Below are 21,607 nucleotides of genomic sequence, written 5' to 3'. Positions count from 1 at the left end.
AGCTGTGGCTGCCCCATCCCTAGAAGTGTCCAAGGCCAGGATTGGGCAGGGCTTGGAGCAACATGGTCTAGTGGAAGTTGTCCCTGCCCATGACAGGGGGTAGAAACCAGATTTTGAGGTCCTTTCAAACCCCAACCATTCAGTGACTCTCTGAACTCTTACAGAGCCAGCTTCCTTGCTGTGCTGACATGTGCAGTGTAAACTATCAATTGTCTATCATTAAGGTTTGACTGACCCCCAGAGTAAATGTAAGGCTGGATAAGATTGATTATGGTATTTATGGCCCTCTCTGTGCAAATCTTATTCCTTTTTTCCCCCCACCCCTCTATGCTTCAGCTGAAGCAGGAATGAAGAGCCAAATACATTTTTGCAGTCTGGTTTCTTCATAGAATTACGGAAATGTTAATTTTGGAAAAGACTTCTCAGATCAAGTCCCGCCCTCAACCCAGCACCACCACCATGTTCATCACTAAATCATGTCCTCAAGGGCCATATCCCACATGTGTTTTGAACACTTCCCAGGGATGGTGGCTCTACCATTTCCCTCGGCAGTCTGCTCCAATGCTTTACAATACTTTCCAAGACATTTTTTCCTAATACCCAATCTAAACCTCCCCTGGTGCAACTTGAGGCCGTTTGCTCTCATCCTGGTCACTTATTATGTGGGAGGGGAGACTGGCACCCACCTCACTACAACCTCCTTTCAAGTCATTGTACAAACTGTAGTCTGTGCAGTGGCAAAAGTTTATTGCTTGACCTATAAGGATCAGACCCATTAACTTGGAAAAAGAACTGCAGTGGATTTTTCCATGGGCCAGTCTTTTAATGGGGGCGAAGACTGTCCCTAGCTCAGTGTGGATTACCCAAGGAATCACATCAGAAGCCACTGGGATAGGGTTGCATGCAAGCCTTGGGATTCCACACCTGGAAAAGGCTGTCTATGCTAAATCATCCAGAGAGCTGCTTTAAAGAAATGCATTTTGCACTTGTAGCCTGTGGGATTTGTTTTGTATATTTTTCTGAAAGTTGCCAAAAACTCCCATCCTCAAACTGAAACACAGATGAGAAACTTCTATGAAGTTGAGTAGGGTGTGCATCAGAACAGAGGCGAGGACTGTCTCTGGTAAGGGGTGCTATAAATCTCTATGCAACAAAAATTGAATGATTGCTACATTTTATCACTTTTCCTTGAAATGTGAAGAAAATCACTTTCTGAAGGCATGGTGGGTAACTGCAAATTGCTGTTCACCAGGCAGTTAAATGATGCATGCATAGTGCCTAGGCTGGTGTTGATGTCGTCACATTGACATCACCTGCTGTATCAGATAGGACAGGTGCCTGAAACACAGACTGCCGAAGAGTTGCTGAATGAAATAAAGATTACACATGAATAGACAATATTTTTTCTTATATCAAAATACAACATTCAGCAATGGAAGACTTAAAAGTATTAAAGACATAGTGGTAAATTATTGAAGTGGGATAGCTTACAGAAAGTGCTATTTGATGTTGGAGCTAAATCAAGCACTGGAAAGTTTGAGAGATCTTTGAAGTATTGACAATGTGTTTGAATACCAGCTGAAAAAATCATTGCAACTGGGGTGGTTTTTTTACTGTGTGTACCCCTTCAGAGTAGGAAAAAAATATAAAATGTATGACCTAAAAGGCTTCTACTTTAAATGTTTGTGACTTTCAGAAAACAGGTTTGGATTAGTTTCTTTTTATAACCACAACTTAATGGCATATAGATAGTGTCAGATTCCCTCTGTAAGTTTGTCATGGCAGAGGTGGATGTTCCTGTCTAGCTTACTCTAACAAGGATCTTTATGAACCTGCTATTAATAATAGCAACAATATTTCCATATAGGAAATGCATCCAGTAAAATAATCTCCAGGTGTTTTACTGGCTGCTGGTTTTATGTCACATGGCTGTGGTAAAGGTGACTTTCAGGGGGAAAAAACAGTCTGTTGCATTTGCTTTCAACATCTACTAGGTAGGTCTGAAATGGAACTTGGAAACCACAAAAAACAAACAAACAAAAAACCCCAAACAAACAAACGAAACCTCCAAACACACGCACAAAAAAAAACCCAACCAAAAAACCAAAACCACAAACAACAACAAAAATACCAACAAGACTTTGCTTTTGTGCATCCAAAAGCAAAAGTGCTGGTTTCCATTGGGTTTAAGGCTCAGCATGTGATCGGTCAGCTGTCTGTGTGCATTTTTCTGTCATAGCCTTGTTGAGCTGTGTCTTTCTGGCCTTGGCCTTTGCAAAACGTGACCTCATCTGATAATCTTTGTCAAAACAAGGTGATCACCAAATAATCAGTTTTGAGTGACAGGAAGTGATTCACACAATGGCTGTAATAAACCCAAAGAGGCTGCTCCACCTGCCTGTGAGAGCTCTGATTTACAGCTGGAGAGGATGCACCTCCACTGTTGGTTCTGCCTTGGCATCAGGGTCTTTTGTCCCTGTGGGAGAAATGTAAAGGCACAGAGGGGTTTGGCCACTCTCCAGCTGTCACAGCAGATCGCTCAGGTAGAGATGTCATGGATTTCTGGTTTTGATAGTAAGCTGGGCAGCAAAGTGCAGTGGCTGGGGTGTGACCACACTGTGTTTGGCCTCAGCTGCTGGGAGAGGGCAGGGCTGCCCTCTACAGATCAGAGTCATAGAATGGTTGGGATTGGAAAGGATCATCTCGTTCCACCACCCTCTGCCATGGGCAGGGACACCTTCCACTAAACCAGGTTGTTCAAAGCCCCATCCAATTTGGCTTTGAACACTTCCAGGGATGGGGCAGCCACAGCTTCTCTGGGCAACCTGTGCCAGTATCTCACAACCCTTACAAGGGAAAATTTTTTTCTAATATCTGTTCTAAACCCACCCTCTTCCAGTTTGAAGCCATTCCTCTTGGTCCTGTCACTACAGGACCTTGTAAATAGTCTCTCTCCATCCTTTCAGGTACTGGAAGGCCACGCCATAGGTCACCCTTAAGTCTTGTTTTCTCCAGGCTGAACAATCCCAGCTCTTCCCAGCCTTTCCTCCCAGCAGAGCAGCTGCATCCCTCTGATCATCTTGGTGCCTCCTCTGGACTTGCTCCATCAGCTCCATGTCCTTTCCATGCTGAGGACCCCAGGGCTGGAGCAGCTCTGCAGGTGGGGTCTCACCTGAGGGGGCAAAGGGGCAGAATCTCTTCCTCCCCTGCTTCCCACTCTGCTTTTGATGCAGCCCAGGACACTGTTGGGTTTTAGGTTGCCAGAGCCCATGGTTGGGTCATGTCCAGCCTCTCATCCACCAGCACACCCAAGTTCTTCTCAGCAGGGCTGCTTTCTCTGGTTAATCGAGATGGGGCAGAATGGGCAGCCCTGGACCGTGGCTCCTGCAGCTGTGACTCCCCAAAGCCCACTTGAAACTCCCCCAGCAGCTCCACCAAACCAGCAGCAGGGAGCATGGAATAAAGAAGGCTCCAGTGGCGACCACATGAAAGTGGCTTTTACTGAGACGTGAAGGCACTAAAGAAAATTCAGACCCAAAGGGTAGCCAGGGGAGAAAGAGAACTCAGTAAGTTATACCCACCCCAGAATGAGCTGCTAATCACTGGCACTATTGTGAGGACTACAATAAATCAGTGTCTGCCCTGGCCGCCTGCATCTCATTAAGCGCAAACATGCGGATAGGGAATGTCAGGCTCAATAGGGATCTGTCATGTGAGCGCTGCTGTGTCCGAGTGGGCTGGTGCTTGCATGGTTAGACAGCTTTGTGCTTTCCCTTTTATGTCTATTTTCTTTTGGAAACGTTGATTCGCTTCGTACTGTGGGTAGTAAATCCGCCCTTTTCTTCAGTGTTTTGTGAATTCCGTGATGATAACATTGTATTTAAGGTGTGGGGGTAAAATATCTTTCATATGTGTCATATTTTGTTTGGGGATTTTTTTTCCCCCCTGAATTCGCCTCTGTGGATGGTGCCACGCATATTACCGAGGCTGGGCAACACCTCCATGTATTTATGCAGCTGATGTATAGAGTGCCCATTACTCAAGCATCACACACAGCCTTGGAAGGGCTAATTAATTTAAGCCCTGCAGCACCCCTTGGAGGCAAATTTTGTTGGTCCTGATGGATGCACACATTGTAGCTGCTCTTTGTTATTTATTTTTAATATGATTTCTATCTCGAGGAGGGGAGAGGGGAAATTAATAGTTTGTACATTGTTAGGTAGTTGAAAAAAAAGTTGGGCTTTTGATGTCATCAAACCAAAGTATGCAGCAAACTTTGGATTTTATTGCAAGTCATGCCTCAGAGGTTCTTACTTTCTTTTAAAGCCTCAGCTTCTTCAGCCAGGTGAACTTGTAGATGTCCTTTTGTTTTGAAATGTCTCTGTCTAGGTTGTGTGGTTGCAAAATAAATTTTAATGTATTGTCTTTGCTTAACTGAAATCTGGAATGCAGTGAGGCACTTGACTTAGGTTGGAGGTTTATTTCTTTTTAGTCTTAAAATTCCTGTGTGATTAGGACTGGGAATACCAATGACAGAGTAGTGTGAGTGCAGTTCAGAAGGGCTTCCCACAACTTACTGGTTGGTTTTGTGTTCATGTTATAATTTCAGAGCTCCTCAGCCCATACTATATTAAGTAGGTAAAACAAGGGAAATCATCTCCTCCCTCCTACTCTACAACCGAACCAACGATGTTTTTGAACGTTGACTCACACTTTTTTGTCTGTGCTTGCTCCTAGACTTAATAAGGAAGGATTCAGGATAGCTTCTCCAAATGCTTTATCCTCCTTTGTCTTTACTCTCATTTCTGAGCTCAGCCCTTTTTCTCCACTTCTTTTGTCCTTGGCCATCCTCTCTCACCCTTCCCACATTCCCTTTCCGTGCTAGATCCCAAGCTACCTCACTTTTTAAGGAGTGATGATGGGCTGATTAGAGCTGGCTTTAACCCATGGGCAACCAAGTCTTCATGTCTCACTCCGTTCTATAGAAAAATTCTTAATTCCTTAATGTTTTTCTGTGGAGCAGGTGTTCCCTCCTACCTAGGGTGTCCTTTCACAATTGTTTTAAGCCAATCTGAGACCACACTGCAACCAAAGCAGGCAATCACCCTTTGCTAGTATCTGCTCCTGCCATCTCTTTTGAGTAGCTGCCTCATATGGCAGATTGCTTTTTTGTTTGTGGTTTTGGGGATTTTTTTGGTAACTGTAGGTGAGGAACCTGCTCTGATTTGCATCACAGTCTAATGGATATGCCAGGAAGCCCTGGGAAGCACTCAGTGAAGAGCAGAGAAAACTGTCTCTGACTGACTTAAACTATCATTTAATGACATTATATCTCATGTAGTTCCTTGGTGTCACTGGTCCTGCATCCAGCTGCTGTTTCCCTCAGCTTGGTGTTAGCACAAGCCATCACACAGCTGTGGTGAACCAGCCTGGTTACCTGAGCCAAATGGGGAAAGGAGGCATCTTATTTTGTCCCTGTGGTTTTGGGAGGAAATTTTAGGCCTAAATCACCCTCACAACTAAGCAAACAAGTGACCCACTCTTAGACCAGCTTTCAGTCAATGTTTTTCACGATGTTTATAAATCCCCCATCCTCCTGTTTAAAGGTGAAGGCTGTGGTAGGCTGCTGCTGCTTATGACAAACTGGGCATCATTCCCATGTTTTTCAAGCTATGAGGCAGCTTTTTGCTTCTTATTTCTGTCCAGGCCTACACTCAGCCCTTGCCCTGAGGTCTCCTAAGCTCTAAGGCAAACAGTGCTTTGAACAGTACATAATTCAGTTGTGTCCTGGATGAGCCAAGTTTCTGAGACACATGGCTTGGGCCAAAAAGAAATCTGAGATGATCAGGAATTCATCTGCTGTTCGAATATGGGCTTGGCAAGTTTCCCCCCTTCCAGGAACACCATGACTATTTTAAAGCACTTCAGCATGATCAGCTGTTTGAAGGGCCTGCAGCAACAAATTTTTCTCCACAAAAGTGGCACTAAATTTATTTTTCAGGGCAGTGTTCATCATGATTTTAAAACTGAGGGTGGTTTAGGCAAAATTCTGATTTGTTTGTTTGTTTGTTTAGTTGGATATGCAAATCACCTCTCCTTTTGTTTTGGCAGCTGAATATTCTTGTTGACACTGGGAGCAGTAATTTTGCTGTAGCAGGTGTGCCTGATCCTGATGTCACCTCCTACTTCAATCCTGAGCTGTAAGTACCTGTTCTGTGCTGGGTTAGGGTGTCTGAAATTCTGGGTCCTCCACCCAAGAGAGGATGATAAAGCAGTTCCTGGGGCTCCTGTGACATCCCATGAGAGTGGCCTGTTAGTTGCCTTAGTGAGAATTTTGGCCTTGCCTGATGCAAAGCCCTGCCTGTCACCATGAATTGTCCAGTGATTTCAGCCCAGCTGAGCTCTGAGCACAGCACTGATGAGAGCTGGTGAAAAGGGAAGATTACCGGGTAAAAATGGTCTGCAAAATCACACCAATTCCAGCCAATTTCTTCTCTGAATAGTCTTAGAAGGAATAAAAGTTTAAATATACTTTGCCTTTGTTTCAAAACAAAAATTAAAACCCAGTAATTGTATCTATTGCTTGACATCTCATCCAAAAGCAAAATTAGTTAGTCAAAACCTAATTTGTTGTTTAGTGTGGCTCAAGGGCCTCAATCAGTTAGAGCTTCAATCAGTTAGAGCTTCAATCAGTTAGAGCCTCAATCTAGACAGACCCTGATGAATCTTGTTATTTATAAAATACAGCTTTGTGGTTTTGGTGCTTGTTATGCTAAATTTACTGTGTTTACCATCAGCTGACATTAGTCACAGCCAAGCACAGCTTTGTCTGTCTGAATCACTCTCCATCTTTTCTTCCTTCCTTTCTGCCCTTCTCTAGTTTCAATTATTTCAGGTAAACTTCTCCAAAATGCAGTGTCTACCTTTAGCTGAAGCATATGGATAAAAGTACTTAGAGGTCTGGGATGCTGGAGAGTATCACCATTCTCATTACCTTGTTATGTACTTTAACATGGGGTTTTGAACTTTTTTCCAAAAAGATGCACTGGTAATGGAAGGAAATCCATTATTTCCATGCTACTAACTAGAATAGCCTTACCTCCTGTCATATATTGAGCTGTTAATGGAGATACTTCACATCTCACCCTGATATGAGACAGGTCTGGAGTCTGGAATTTACTCTTCAAAGCTATTTCTGCACTTCTGCAGAGTTTTCCATGCCAGCTATCCCCTTCCATAGGTAGTGGCTAGAGAAAACTTAATTGTTAGCAATTAAAAGCACAAGCATTCCTTCTCCCTTTTCTCATAATTAATGTTAATGAACAAGGCTTCTCTCATAAGAACCATAGCCCATTAGAAAGAGCAACAGCAAAGGTTGTGTGTTCAGAAAGGCTATGGAATCACTTGCAGGTTACAGTCTCTGATGTTCTCAGTGTACACAGTGTTTTGAGGACTTTGATATAAAGTTAGTACTGAAAGCTTGAAATTCAGGCCCCAAAGACTTAAGGAGGTCTTGCAAAATTATTCCAACTCAAGACAGTACAGTCCAGAGCAATTGCAGTAAGTTTTTGGTTTGGGTTGGGTTGATGGAGCACTGCAATGTGCTCAGAATAAAGTCCAGCTGTCAGCATGCCTTAACCTGGTTCCACCATGCTTCTCCCATGGTATATAGTTTAAATACATTTAAATAAATGTCATCTGGCAGGGTTCCTGGCCCCAGTGAAATCAGATCTTTCAGAAATGTTGTTTGCAAGAAACATTGCACATATCCCAAATGAAGTGGGGCTATCACCAGATATCAAGCAATGGCTGAGTGCCCCCAAGTCCTGTAAATCTCAGGGTGGACAATCCATGCTCTCCTTGGCCAGTGTGTTCCAGTGCTGTGCCACACTCTCCTGGGGAGGAATTATTTCCTGTTGTCCAACCAGAACTTCACAAACTGTAATTCCTGAGTGTTGCCCCAACAGCTGCTCACTCAATCCCCATCAGTGGGATCGGGGAGAGAATGGGAAAGGCAAAAGTGAGAAAACTCATGGGTTGAGATAAAGACACTTCAACAAGTAAAGCAAAAGCCGCATAGGCAAGCAAAGCAAAACACCCAATCCATTCACCTCTTCCCATGGGCAGGCAGGTGTTCAGCCATCCCCAGGGCACCAACACACATAAGAGTAGCTTGGCAAGGCAAACACCATAACTCTGAATGTCCCTCCTCTTCCTCCTTCTTCCTCCCTCTTTATATACTGATGATGACATCATGGTGTGGAGTATCCCTTTGGTCAGTTCTCCTGACTGTGTCCCCTCCCAGGTTCTCATGCACACCCAGCCTGCTCGATGGTAAGACGGGCCAAGGGCCAGGAAAGGCTTCAACTCTGCAGGAGTTGCTCAGCACTAACAAAAACATCTCTATATTCAACACTGTTTTGAGCACAAATCCAAAACACAAACCCCTGTGAAGAAAATTAACTCTACCCCAGCCCAAGCCAGCACACCTGGTTGTCATGATTTTGCACGGATGTAGACAGAGGCCTTGATATCACATCATCTGGATCTGTAAAATTATCTAAGAGTGACCTTTACCCATGTGCAAATGAGGAGAGTGACCTCTGGGCACTTCCACACTAAATGGGACACTTCAAAATTAGGTAAAGAGGTTTCCTCTTGTCTGGTAATCATTCCTCCAGTTTTTCCCTATGTTGTCAAGGAGTGGCTTCCAAAGTCATAAACTGCAAGTTGAAGAAAAGAGGAAAGAAAGATTAGTAATTTGTTAAGTTAATGAGAATGAGTTATAGATGTGTGCTCATTAGAATATTAATGTTGTGTTGGAGAAAGAGAATGATGGGTCTGGATTTCCTGATGCCACGCTCTTAGTTTAATTGTATTCAGATGATCATAATCTGAAATGGAAGGCATGAGTGTTTTTGAGTGAAATTGAGGAGGGTGCATAGGAAGAGCATTATCTTTGTTTCAAAGGACCCAGAGGGTGTGTTTTTCAGGAAGAGCCCTTCTGGAGCAATTTCAGAACTAGCTCGTTAAATGATGTTGTGTATCGTATAATCCGTGTCGTATAATTCTGCAGTTCAATTATCTGGCTCCTTCTGTACAAAATGAGTAAAGTTGTTATCGTGAACTCTTTTACAACTTGTGCTTTCGAGTGGCTCTGACAAAACTTTGCTATGAAAAGTTCTGAGTTTGCTGTGATAATCGTGCTCTATAAGTCACTACAATGTGTAAGGTTTGCAAAATGGCCTAATTTGACCTGAACTGAAAAGAAATCACAGTGCTTGTTTCTCATGCTGTTCAAAATAACAAGTAGTTTTGTTGAATACACTGCTTATGATAAAAGAGCTACTTAAACAGACATATAAAGGGGTTCTTACACTTGAACCCAACTGATCTGTGATAGCTCTGCAGCAATATGTCAACATGACATGCTCAGGGCTTTCAGTATTCAGCAACAGTATTCAGTTTTATTTCTGTGTGAGTACTACTGTCTCACCATGTGAAGGTTCAAGAACAAGCTGCTCAAGAGTTGGATCTTTCCAAGAGATAGGGAGGTAAGAAAAATATAGGCAATAAATTGAGGTAATACAGTAAGCTGCATACCAGCAAGCAAAATAAACTGCTGCCTTGCAGTACGGTGCTGTGAGTTTGGTTGTATACACTACAGCTTGTGGTTTGGGGTGAATTATAAACTTCTTCCAGAAGCCCTGCAATTGGTTAAAAATCAATAATTTATGTTATATTTTCACGTTTGCTTTGTCTCAAAGTCGTTTGGTGAGCTTGGTTTTAAGAAGGGTTTTCTGCATGTAGTGGATTTTCTGTTGCCATGTTGAGCTTCCTTCAAAGGAATCATGACATGGGAAATAACATTTTGGTTATTTAATTTATATCATTATGTATTTGGTTCAATGCTATATGCTAGTAATGAGGAGTAACTTCACAGAAGAAAATGAACCCATCTCTAGTTGCTCTGCTGTGGCTTTAGATCCACTTGAGGTTTGAGGGCTGTGTTTCTGTTGGGTGCTCTGGAGAGAAGAGAGAAACTGGGAAGGGGGGAGAGAAGGGAGTAGGGTCATTATAAAACCATTTTCCTTGCCCCTGGCTAAGTTGCACTCTGTCCTGCTGGAAGAGTTGAATTTCTTCTTTTCTCATCACAGCCAAAGCAGCTTGTTTGTAATTTTTCATTGTTGTTGTTGTGCTGTGTGTTTGTTTAAAACACTCAGCCCATGAATTACAACAAGTCTCTAGTTTTGACCTCTAAAGAAGTTTTCTTTCTTTAGATTAGTGAGATGGAATGATGAAAAAAATCACAGTGGCTGATTACAGGCAAGAAGATGGAGCAGGAAGTGGTTTTGCAGAACAGATTATAATCTACTGCCACAAGGATCATGTGAGATCCCTTCCCATGTTAGGAATTCTGCTCATTGAAGGAAATAATAAGGTCTTCTCTTCAACAGGACATTTGTGAGCTTTACAAATGAGGAGACAAGTGTCCTCATACCCATTTCAACAGGTGGAAAGCTGAGGCACAAAGGGTGAGGAGGTGACTTGTCCTGCCTTTCCACAGGGAAGTTCACCAGCTGTGCTGGAAAATGAATCCACTTTTCTGTGTCCTGGTCCACAGTTCAATCCATCAGGCTGTTACTGCTTTTGGAAGAAGAGCTGTGTGTTGCTGCTGTTGCCAGTCACACACCATCTGCATTTTCAGATTTGCTTCACTTTATTCTCCCAGCACTCAATTTTCTCTCTTGATTTCAAGTGTCTCCTCTTGCCCAGACAGATACTTTTCTACATGAAGAACCCTATATTTTCCCTTTCATTTCCTAAGCCCCCAGCTTCCCTTACATCACTAATTATTCAGACTCTATTTTGATTTTGTTCGAAGGCCTTACTTACACTTTGTGTGTCATACAAATGCAGAATTACACAGCAAGTGAAACAGCAGTAGCAGTAACCAGACACAGGTAGTGACAGTATCTCTGGAATTTATGCATTTTGAAATATTATCTATTTCTGCTGTTTTATATGTTAATTCTTGAAGGTTAGGTCTTAGGAATATGAAGAACTGTGTAGTGGTAGAGCCTGACCTTAGCTAGGAAGGAGGTCAGTTGGATGGTCCCTATGGTCAAATTGTTCCTCAAGATAAAGCATCCCTTTTAATGGATTGGACTTTTCCATGTTGTCATCTAAAGGTTGTTCCCCATAACAGGCAAAACCACACTGACTTTGTGCTGGTGAACTCAGACACAAGGGGCTGTGAAGCCACTTCATGTGGCTGTGAAATCTGGATTAATAAAAGTATCTGCACTTGATAAGCCACTTGCACTTCCTGTTGTTCTACATATGTGTAAAGTTGGTGTTGTGAAATTATTTTACACTTTTTTTTTCCCCCTTAATTTACTTTTTAAAAAGCTGTCAAAAGAAAACCTATTCAGATGAACTGGGTGTGATCATCTGTCTCTTCAAAAGGGGAAGATGTATGCCAAGGAGTGGGTCCAAAATAAATTGTGAGGGATCTAAAATTTTTGTAGCTCTTTGGTATTGATGTGGGTGGAATATGATTGCAATAATTAGGGATTACAGGATTTTAAAGGGAAAAATCTATTGAGATTTCTTCTAGTGTTTGCAGTAAGTCTTCCAAACAGGATTCTGTTCCTCTCTTTGCTTGCCATACTTAACTGCTCCTTTGCCTTTGCTACCTTGGCTAGAAAGAATTTATTCCTTTTCTCCTCCAAGTCAGTGAATCATTTGTTAATAATACCCAAGTCTACTTACTTCTTGATAGACCAAACTGCAGTTTTAAAAAGCCTCTGTCTTACTCCGTATACTCACAATAATATTTCAATTTACCCAAAATGGATCTTTTAAAAATATTAATGAGGTATTAGTCTACAGCTATTCAGTTAGCTTGGCATTTCAATCTTTTGATTTGAATTCAGCATCTTTTCATTTTCTAGCACCACTTAATATATTCCTTTTCCAGTCAGAGTGTTGCTCCTATTGTGATGGACCAGTCTGAGTCAGGGACACATTGCACCAGGTGACATAATACCTTAGATTTAAAATAAAGGGCACACATTGTGAAGGTTTGAGTTATTGATGGCTTCTGGATGAAAACAGGGCCTTGAGATTTTCTTTTTTTATTTCTGCCTTTTACTGCTTTTACAAGCAGTATGAATATGTATTTTGCAGGGTTCTTTTTTTCTCCCCCCACTCTGGGCAAAATTGAGATGGAATATATTCTGTCTTGCATTGCAGATGAACAGCTTGTGCATAAATGCATCTTTTCCTTTTAAAGGTCAAGCACGTACAGATCTCAAGGGATTGATGTCACAGTTAAGTACAGCCAAGGAAGCTGGACTGGAGTGCTGGGTACAGATGTTATTACCATGCCAAAAGGAATCTATGGCAGCTACACCATCAACATTGCTACCATTCTGGAATCAGAGAACTTCTTCTTACCAGGGGTTAAATGGCATGGGATTCTTGGCCTTGCCTACGATGCCTTAGCCAAGGTAAATTATCCTTTCCTGAGTGATTGTCTTTCACAATTACAATAAACAGAAATCTAACTATTCAAATAAAGTGACATGATCTGTCAGCATTAGACTCCTCCCTTCCAGCCACTCTTTCCTGGATCTTTCATGCTTGTTGCAGAAAGAATTAATCAGTTTGTGCTGGTATCACATTCTCATGTGGGAATTTTGGCTTTTCTGGTGATGAAAACTCTGATCTCTGATTTTAGCTCCTCTGGAACAAATAAGCTTTTACAGAGCTTGCAGTACCAGAGTATGGGACTAAAGTCTTCTGGTATGTGTGGAGGGTCATATTATGGCTCTGATGACAATCCTCAAGACTTGTCCATGGACTGATGAACTTAGTTGGCAAAGCCCTTGTTAGTTCATCCTAATACATTCTCCATCCATCAAGTAAAAGTTGAGATGAAGGGCACAGACAGGTAATTTCACAACAAATATTAACTGCAGTGTTGCCATGAACATAGAACCAACATCATGATCTTCTGGAGGTTGAAAATTCAGGTCAAAGTTTAAATTAAACCCCAAAATTTAGAGTCTAAAGTTTATAAGCTTATAATCTAAAACTGCAAACGTGACTGGAATGCTACACAGTCACAGTTTTCAATTTACACATCACAAAGCAAGATCTCTCCAGTTAGAACAAATGATTCAATACTGCCTGACAACTCTGCTTTATTCAAGAGTTATGTGAGCCTTGTATTGACTTCTGCTGTTGACTTGACATGTACTGTCAACAGGAAGAGAAGAGCTGCTTCTCAAACTCTGGTTTGGGCAAATAGTGTACTCAGGGTGTTGATTTTTTCCCTTCTTCCAAAGACTTAAGAGTTGTTGACTTCCTGAGGCTGCTCTGTCTTTGTGTAGTAAGAGCCCTTGGCTCCTCACACTCCCCAGGGTCTCTGCCTGTCATGAGACCTACTTGCACGGAAATCTGAATTATAGTGAAGTTGCAATACTTTAGTGACTTCAAAGAAAAGTGTGGGGAAGAGCCTGTTGGCCAGCAATCAGTTGAAGTGAGTGTGCTGGGATATGAAGTTCTTCAAAAGAAAGAAGAGGAATCAAGGACCATTGAATTCAAAAGTTCATTAGAATTATGTTGAAAAACTGAAAATCTTGAGTTTAAAATTTTGCCTCTAGAAAAGTGTGAAAGGCAAGTTACATTTGTCTGTTCTAATAACCCAAAGCCTCTTCCAAACAGAAAGCATCAGTGAGAGCCTGAAACCACTATTTGAGTTTGAAAACTGAAATTGAAAATTACTCTTGTGCTTTAGGGATTTGGTGGCAGCAACAGTGGCAATGGTCAAGAGTAAAAATATTTTTAAAAACAACAGAAACAGAAAAATGACATATGTTGAGTTTTTAATGACATAGTATGTCTAGAACTTTCATCACCTAGTTGTCAGAAATTCAATTTAGTCATGAAAAGTAGTCTTGTTTGAATGATTTGCTTATTTCTGCAAAGAAACTTTTTAATGAATCCTGCAATTCTTTTGTTCGTTTTTTTGTTTGTTTGTTTGTTTTTCAACACCTTCAAGCCTTCAAGTTCTGTGGAGACGTTCTTTGATTCTCTTGTGAGGCAGGCCAAGATCCCCAACATTTTCTCCTTGCAGATGTGTGGTGCTGGACTCCCTGTTTCTGGAAGTGGTACCAACGGAGGTAGTCTTGTGGGTATCTGTCAGTCGGAGAGGGAAGATGTATCTTTGTTAATCTCTCTCCCTCTTTTCTGTGCCTATCCTACTTCTGCCAAATTTAATGTTTAAATATATGACGTGTTTTCTATTTTTTTAAGGAAAAGTTAAGCTTTTAGGCAAAACTCAAGTGTCTTATTTATTTTCATTCTCAATTTTTCTTTTTTCCTAAACTTTTCTTCTTTTAACAGAGAAAAACATAAATGTTATGGTGTTTCCTCAGGGCAGATTCTGCTCCCTTTCTCCAACTGAGTAGTACCTTACTCAGCTGATAAACTTGTTCAATCTCATCAAAATGCTATTGCATTTTTTTTTTACATGATGTGAAAAGGGGGAGAGGAATCAAAGGTCTTTTTCTTGTTGACAACATACTAAAGGAAAAAATCTGAAGATCAGATCTGCTGCTTGTTGTTACTCTGCAAAGTCTTTCCATCAGTTTTAGTGGAATCAAGAACTGGCCATTATGTATCTAGAAGTGGAAGTTGGAATGTTTATTCCTAAAGAAGCATATCAGCACCAGAGTTGATCCCAAATACTTATTTTACAGTGAATTCACTTACTGCAAATAGTGCTCATGTAGATGAAGACCAAGAGAGAATTCACTTACATTAGTTCAGTTGGAAATCTGAGGGTCCACTCTGCTCCCAGTCATCTTCAGCCCAAGTGTTCCTGGAAGCCAGTAGTGATATCAGTGACAAGGCACTCATATTCCATTTTGGATGTGTGTTAGAAAAATGAAATGTTCTTGAACATTGTTAAAGCTTTTCTGATCTGATAAAGGAAATTTATCATGAGTAAGTTTAATATTCTGTCCCATTTTTATACATTGCCTGTTTTATACATTGCCTTGAAGATTCTGTTTTGATTTTAAACAGTGGAGCTTCCATAATAATACCAGTGTGAGCCTTTAGATAAAGATACTGGTAATTTGGCCCAATATGGGAATTCTGTATGATTGAAGCACAGTCTAGTTAATGTCTAGATGTTTCATACTGCTTTGTTACTGACAGCAAACTTGTCAGTAAAATCCTTACAAATGATGCTAAATTAAAATTTTGATGTCCTGAGAATCACAATTAAATATTCCCCATTTTTTGCACGTAGTTGTCCCAAAACTGAACATCTGGGATTTTAAAGCATATGAATTGTTCTCTTCTGTCCTTTAGGTCCTGGGAGGAATTGAACCAAGTCTGTACACAGGGGATATTTGGTACACACCCATCAAAGAGGAGTGGTATTACCAGGTTGAAATTCTCAAACTGGAGGTCGGGGGTCAGAACCTCCAATTGGACTGCAGAGAGGTATTTGCCATTGTGTTTCTGTTATATAAAATGTAAGTTTGGTTGAGAAAAATCACCTAATTGATCATTTTGGGTCTTTGCAAGCAGATGGGCATCACAATCTCCTCTGAGAAGTGGTAACTTTGAAAAGAAATGAGCGAGCCATGTGAAATGCAGGGTGTACATCAGACATGCTGAAATTGCTTCACAGAGGACTTCAACACTTATTGATAGTTTTCCAATAAATTAGGACCTAAGGTATAATTGTTAAGGCAATGGTCCACTGGAAACCAGGCTGCTTTGGTCCAGAGGACTCAGGCTCCTGAGTTGTTTCAGTCACAACAAAGGTGTCTAAACACTGAAGATGTTGAAGTGATTCAAGGAGACAATAAAAACCTACAGCATATGGTTTTCATATGGTAAAATAAAACCCAAGGGGTTTAAAGTAGTACTAGTCAAACAAAGAAAAGGGGAGATTTTGGAATGACACCAGCAGAGCAATATGAGCACATAATTCATGATGGCAATGGGCAGGTGTCATCCTGGGATGCTTCATAAAGTTCTCATCCTATGCCTGCTTTTTATTTTATGTTTTTGTAATCTAATTTTGATCTCTTATGCCTTGCCAGTTATTATTCCTGACAGATATATTTTCTGGTTTTATTAGAAATAATGTTTCTGTGTTGTTGCAATTTTTATTCCACAGCAGTTTAACTCTCTTTTTTATTTTTTTTATTTTTTTGGAGGATATGTGTGTATGCATGTGTTTATCTGTTTCTTACTGTTGCTATTCATGTTTTGATTTTAGTTCTCTAATTTTCATGCCCCAATTTCATTAGACATTCTAATTTTGTCTTAGAGTTTGCTCTTAGTTGGAAATCATTGGGATATTGTGCTGGCTGGGGTTAAACCATGACAGGTGTGATAATTCCAAATTTTTTATAGTTCATATAAATTAAGTGAAATTAATTATTGAAATATTACATGTGTGTAAATATTATATTCTCATACAAAATATGGAAATCATGTTGCCATATAAATTATTTAAAATTAGTCTCAGCATCTTTCAACTTAATAAGCAAAACAAGGTCTATTTAAATGCCTCTCTGTTATACTATAGGAAAGCAAAACCACTGGTCCTCTCACAGAAATGTTTGCTTTTGTTCCTTGCTTTTGAAAACAGTCGACACGTTTTTGAAGGGGAGTCCTTGTGCTAATGGTTTAATTCACGCTGTTTCCAGAAAACAACTCACTTAAAGATCCAGCGGTGTGTTACAAAAGCTTCCTGTTATTGCTGCTCTTTTCTAAGCCAGGGTTTGCTTTCACATTGTGTATGTTGCATGTTGGTCACTAATACACGAGGATCCTTCCTTAATCCCAGGCAATCTTCCCACAAAAATTTAGAGGAAGAACAGTAAAATAGAGCTGGTATGATTAAAGTTTGGCTGGTTAGGAGCTTGCAGAGGATGCATGAATCACTGTATGGGCTGATGAACCATGTGCCCTCTCTCCTCTTAGTTGTTTTCTAGGAAATGGAGCATTATTTGTAACCCTCACCAGAGACTACTCCTTTCCTTGCCAGGGAAAAGTTGTCCCCTTGCTTCAATGCTGGGAGTCTGTCCAATGTTACACCACAGCTGTGTCCCTGAGCCTGCCAGGCTGGGGCTGGGAGAAGTCCTGAGCTGCTGGCAGTGCCCTCTGCTGCCCTGGTAAATATTAACCAGGAAGGCCAAGAAGGCAAATTGCTGTGCACAGCATGAAAATCCAGGTGCTTAGTCCCTAGCTGAGCCATCCCCTTGCTCCCAGCATTTTCCATGGCTTATGTCAGTGGTCAACCTTCCTAACTACTTTTTTCCAAGGGTGGCTTTCCAGGATGCCAGAGATTGTGGATTTGTGGTACAAATCTGTTAAAATGGACTCCACAATGCCTTGAAATTTCTTTCCACTCTCTAGAAGTGTTTCTGAGTGTATAATAAATGGGTTTCTGTTTGCTTTTCTATCAGCTCTGTATGGCAGCCTGTAGCAGCTCTTTCAAAAAAAGAAATAATACAGAAATAACGCTCAGAGCTACCTCTTTACTTTTTGGTGGGTTTTATTTTTGTCACTCTGTGCTAAAGGGACTCTCTGTGACTTGATAACATCTAATCCACTGTATTTTGAATTCACTTGCTGTTTGACCTCTTCTTAAGTAGCTTATGCTGTATATTATCTTGTGTCTTATGACTATGCCATAAACATGTCACTGTTCAGTTATATTAATCCTGCTGCCTAAGCTGACAACAAAAGTAATTAATGCAAACAGCTGTCACTGCTACTTGTCCATTTTTCCCCCCACACACAGTTTTTAAGGGGTGCATGAAGGAAGTTGTACTTTTTAAAAAGTTTATACTTCATTTACTGTATCTGATGTTTGCTGTAATCTCTTAATATGAGGGTTAGGGTTTTAGTAGTAAGAGAAATGTTCACTTGAGGATTTTTTTCATGCAGATTTTGAGATACCAAGACTGAAATTTCAAGTTTCTTTGTACTTGCTGTTTTCTGTGTTTCAATAGTTTTCAGCAATCAAGAGAGAGAGGTGTGGCATTTGGCATTTGGGCTCTTGAGCCAGTACTGACACATAATAAGGCCTAATATTCTCTGGCTATGCTTAAATTAAATATGCCAGCCACTAAAACAGGCTGCTGTACTGTGTTAGGCTGGAGTGAGTTGTCTCCATGGTGGCAGAGACCTTGATTGAGAGCTTTGACATGTGTGCTTGGCACCTGTCTGTACTGAACATGAAAGTGCTTTTGCCCCCTAGGAGAAGGGCTGGGCTTTTTACCTCTTTTTCCAGCAGTTTGGCCATTTGCACCAGCTGTGGTGGCACCCAGCAATTTCCTGAGTGGTGCAGATAAACTCACTCTTGTGTCTGAGCTGATGGTATCTTGCTTTTGCTCTCAGACTTCATTTGAATTCCAGCTATCAGCTGGAGAGAGCTGCTGACAGGGATGACATGCAGGTCTGGGAAGCCAGCTGCCAAAAAGGAAAGGAACAGCTTTGTTATGGTTATGAAACAGTGGAATCTGCATTACAGTTACTACAGTGTGCAACCTGTCTCCCTTTTCTCTCCCCTCCCCAGTACAATGCTGATAAGGCAATAGTAGACAGTGGAACCACCCTCCTTCGTCTGCCAGAGAAAGTCTTCGGTGCCGTGGTGCAGGCAATAGCTCGCACATCCCTGGTAAGCCAGTGGCATTGAATCTGCCCCAAATGTGAAACTCCTATTTAATTATTGCATGGTCTTTGAAAAAAAGTGTCATCTTTGCTGCCTGCCTTGTAAGTCATAGCTTTTTAACCTGAGGGGAGCAGAGTCTTACCTGGTCTTCTCCTCTTAATAAGTGAGAAATGACTGGTAGTCTTTGATGGAAAGAGAAAAGGGAAAGGGAGGAGGTAAAAGGGGGGTCCAAGCACAGACAAAAGCTTGTGTATGGAAATGTATCAGAAATAGGGCAGAGACAGAGTATTTTTTTCTAAGCATTTCGGAAACATAGGCATAATCCCTGTTGCTCTGATTCAAAGTATTAAGAGTGCAAAAATCAGTCCTTTCATTCAAAACAGTGTTTATAAAGTAGAGGAACCTGCTGCTGCAAGCAGTTCCTTTCCAAGTATAATGCTTATTGCTGTCTAGAATAAATGCCATTCATTAGGATTATTCCTATCAATAAAGCTGCTTTTGACCTTCATTATTGAATTATTTATGTTCAAAAACGTCTTTCTTTAGAAATAGAGTGGGCTTTATAAGTAGGGCATGGGGATGGTGGAGTTCTCTGCGTGTAGAGTAGCTGAAGCAGCATCTTCTGGTTAATAAAAACTGTTCATAAATTTTCGTTCAATACAAGGAAGAGAACAACAAGGTTAAAGAGGAAGAATAAATCTCAGGTATTTCAGTGTGAACAATTTAGATATTTTTGTCATGGATTCACAATGAGACAGTAGCAAGCCACAGGAAATACAGTAACCAGCTTCCCAAAAGACAGAATATTTTCCTTTATGCTGATAATTCAAGATTGAGATCCTTTTCCTACCTGATGGAAAGCAGAGATTTGGCATGAAGTGTTCTTCACTGCCTGCAGATGTCCAGTATCTAAAATAAATGTACCAGTTACAAGTTCTTCTCTTTGCAAAGCACTTAAGTATTGACTGGAACAAATTCAGTCAGTGGGGGAATTGAAAAAAGGCACCCCAAGAGCTCTTGTAATGGCACCTTGTGGATGGGGCATCCTCCTGTGAAGTGGGTCACAGCAGTCCACACTCCTCTCTGATGCTGGTCAGGACATTTGAATTAGGGCCTTCCACATGACAAGTAAATTGTGGACTGATCAATAAGGTATTAGAGGGGAACCACTCACTCACTCTACTCAGTGGTTTTTGCTCTTCCTGTTAAAAATGCCTAAACTAACTCTTCATTTTCAGGGTTTCTTTTTAATCCAAAGGACCTCACTGCTGTACCCCTTTCCCTCAACACACCCCAAAATTTACTTTCACAGCTCTAAGCAAAGGAAATTGTCTACTAAATTAGAAAACAGTTGTAGGATGTAAGGATCAGATTCCATCTGTGTAGTAACAGTGTCAGAAAAACAGGTATTTTCAGCAATTGTACTGCAGCATCACAGAGTACTCTTAGCACTCTGTGCCTCTGGCAGGATATGTATCACTGAAATATAAAATCATCTGCTGTAGTCAGATATACCTCTCTGACCACAGGTGAACCACGTAAACAAGTCCTTGCTTCTACTATTTTGTTATGGTCTTCCCAGCCAGATGTTATTTTCCCCTCAGGTATGCTGGGATAGCTGTGTGTGACACATTCCTTTATTCAGCTCCATTAAAAAACAAGGCTGTGAGCTTTGTGCTGCTTAGTGGTGCAGGTGGTTTTTTAAACCTTGCTTATTTGGATTGAAGTCTTTTAGGGAGCAGCTGTAGCTGCAGTTTGATCTTTGTAGGTTTGAAGGGTGGTGGTTTTCACAGAGGGGTGGCCCCTGCTACACTCACTGAGCTGAAGTCAGAACAGTGTGTCTACTCACAGCATTAATACAATACTAAGTTATTAAGCTGAAGAAAAGAGGGTTCCGATAAACCTAAAAACTTTATTTTAATAGCCCTTCAGGTATCACACACTCAAATCTCCCCCGTGCTTTGCTTCAGCATACAAAAGTAAGGCAAAGAAATGCAATGCAATAAGCAATCTTTCTGGGAAATTAAAGCAGGCACTTAAAACAGAGCACTTTATACACTTGGTCTGTCCAATCTAAGTGTCGTCTTGCTATTTTTCTCAGATCACAAGCTCTGCTTTCCAAGATGAAATGGAAGAGGGGAGAACTGTATTGCACAGCAGGTCTGGCCTGGGACTGAGTTGTGAGGGGCAGAGTGTTCTGTCCTGTGCAAAGGGATGTATTTAAGCTTGTATTGAGAGTTAAGGGTAAAAGCAGCCTGTTTGTGACTGTAAATCCCCTTGTTTATATGAGTCTGTGCTTGATGACCCAAGAACAAAGATGAGCTCTTCAAAGTATGAAGTCTCTATGCAGTCCTAACATACATTTCATTGAGAGGTGTGTGGGGAGGGGTGAATACTTGTCACCTGTACAATGCCATGTAACTAATTCATGAGCTGGTGTTTACAAAATAATCAGTATTACAGATAATTACAAATGAGGAGAGTGGAGAGCTTGGATTCCATCTTTCTTTTTCACCCAAATGTAAAGCATTGGCTGTGCAACCTCAGAACAAGATACTACCTTGAATGCTGCTTCATGGGGAAATAAAAACCAGCACAAAGTAGTGCAGTGAAACAAGGAAGGATTTTGATCTGATCTGGCAGCAGGTCAGCTTCAGGGAGCCACAGGAAGCATTAGGCAAGGTGTTTGTCTTAGCCAAACAAGCTCTGTAGGGGTTTGCTTTTTGCTTTGTTAGTTCCATGGATTTATTACAAGGTACTGTTAATCAACCTTATTTTGAAAGCATGTCAGGTTGTACTGATAGTGAGGGACAGGGCAGCAAAAGAGACAGAGGAACATGTTTCTTCTCGGTGACTCTAGCAAACCTTGATTCCCTTAAATGCCAGGAG

At 41.1% G+C, this 21,607-nt stretch overlaps 1 protein-coding gene across 1 annotated transcript in view; it reads left to right on the top strand.

Annotated features, from left to right (window-relative positions):
• Window positions 1–21,607, top strand: part of BACE2 (beta-secretase 2) — a 52,304-nt gene that overhangs the window by 17,977 nt on the left and 12,720 nt on the right. Inside the window, exons 2-6 of the mRNA XM_071566612.1 lie at window positions 6,112–6,200; window positions 12,299–12,515; window positions 14,072–14,200; window positions 15,391–15,525; window positions 18,623–18,724. Of these exons, the coding sequence (XP_071422713.1) occupies window positions 6,112–6,200; window positions 12,299–12,515; window positions 14,072–14,200; window positions 15,391–15,525; window positions 18,623–18,724 (672 nt within the window). The remainder of the gene's footprint in view (window positions 1–6,111; window positions 6,201–12,298; window positions 12,516–14,071; window positions 14,201–15,390; window positions 15,526–18,622; window positions 18,725–21,607) is intronic.

This window comes from Pithys albifrons, chromosome 1 (genome assembly GCF_047495875.1).
Source record: "Pithys albifrons albifrons isolate INPA30051 chromosome 1, PitAlb_v1, whole genome shotgun sequence".
Lineage (NCBI taxonomy): Eukaryota > Metazoa > Chordata > Aves > Passeriformes > Thamnophilidae > Pithys > Pithys albifrons.
The sequence above is the reverse complement of the archived record's forward strand: the minus strand, read 5'-3'. Positions and strand labels throughout refer to the sequence as shown.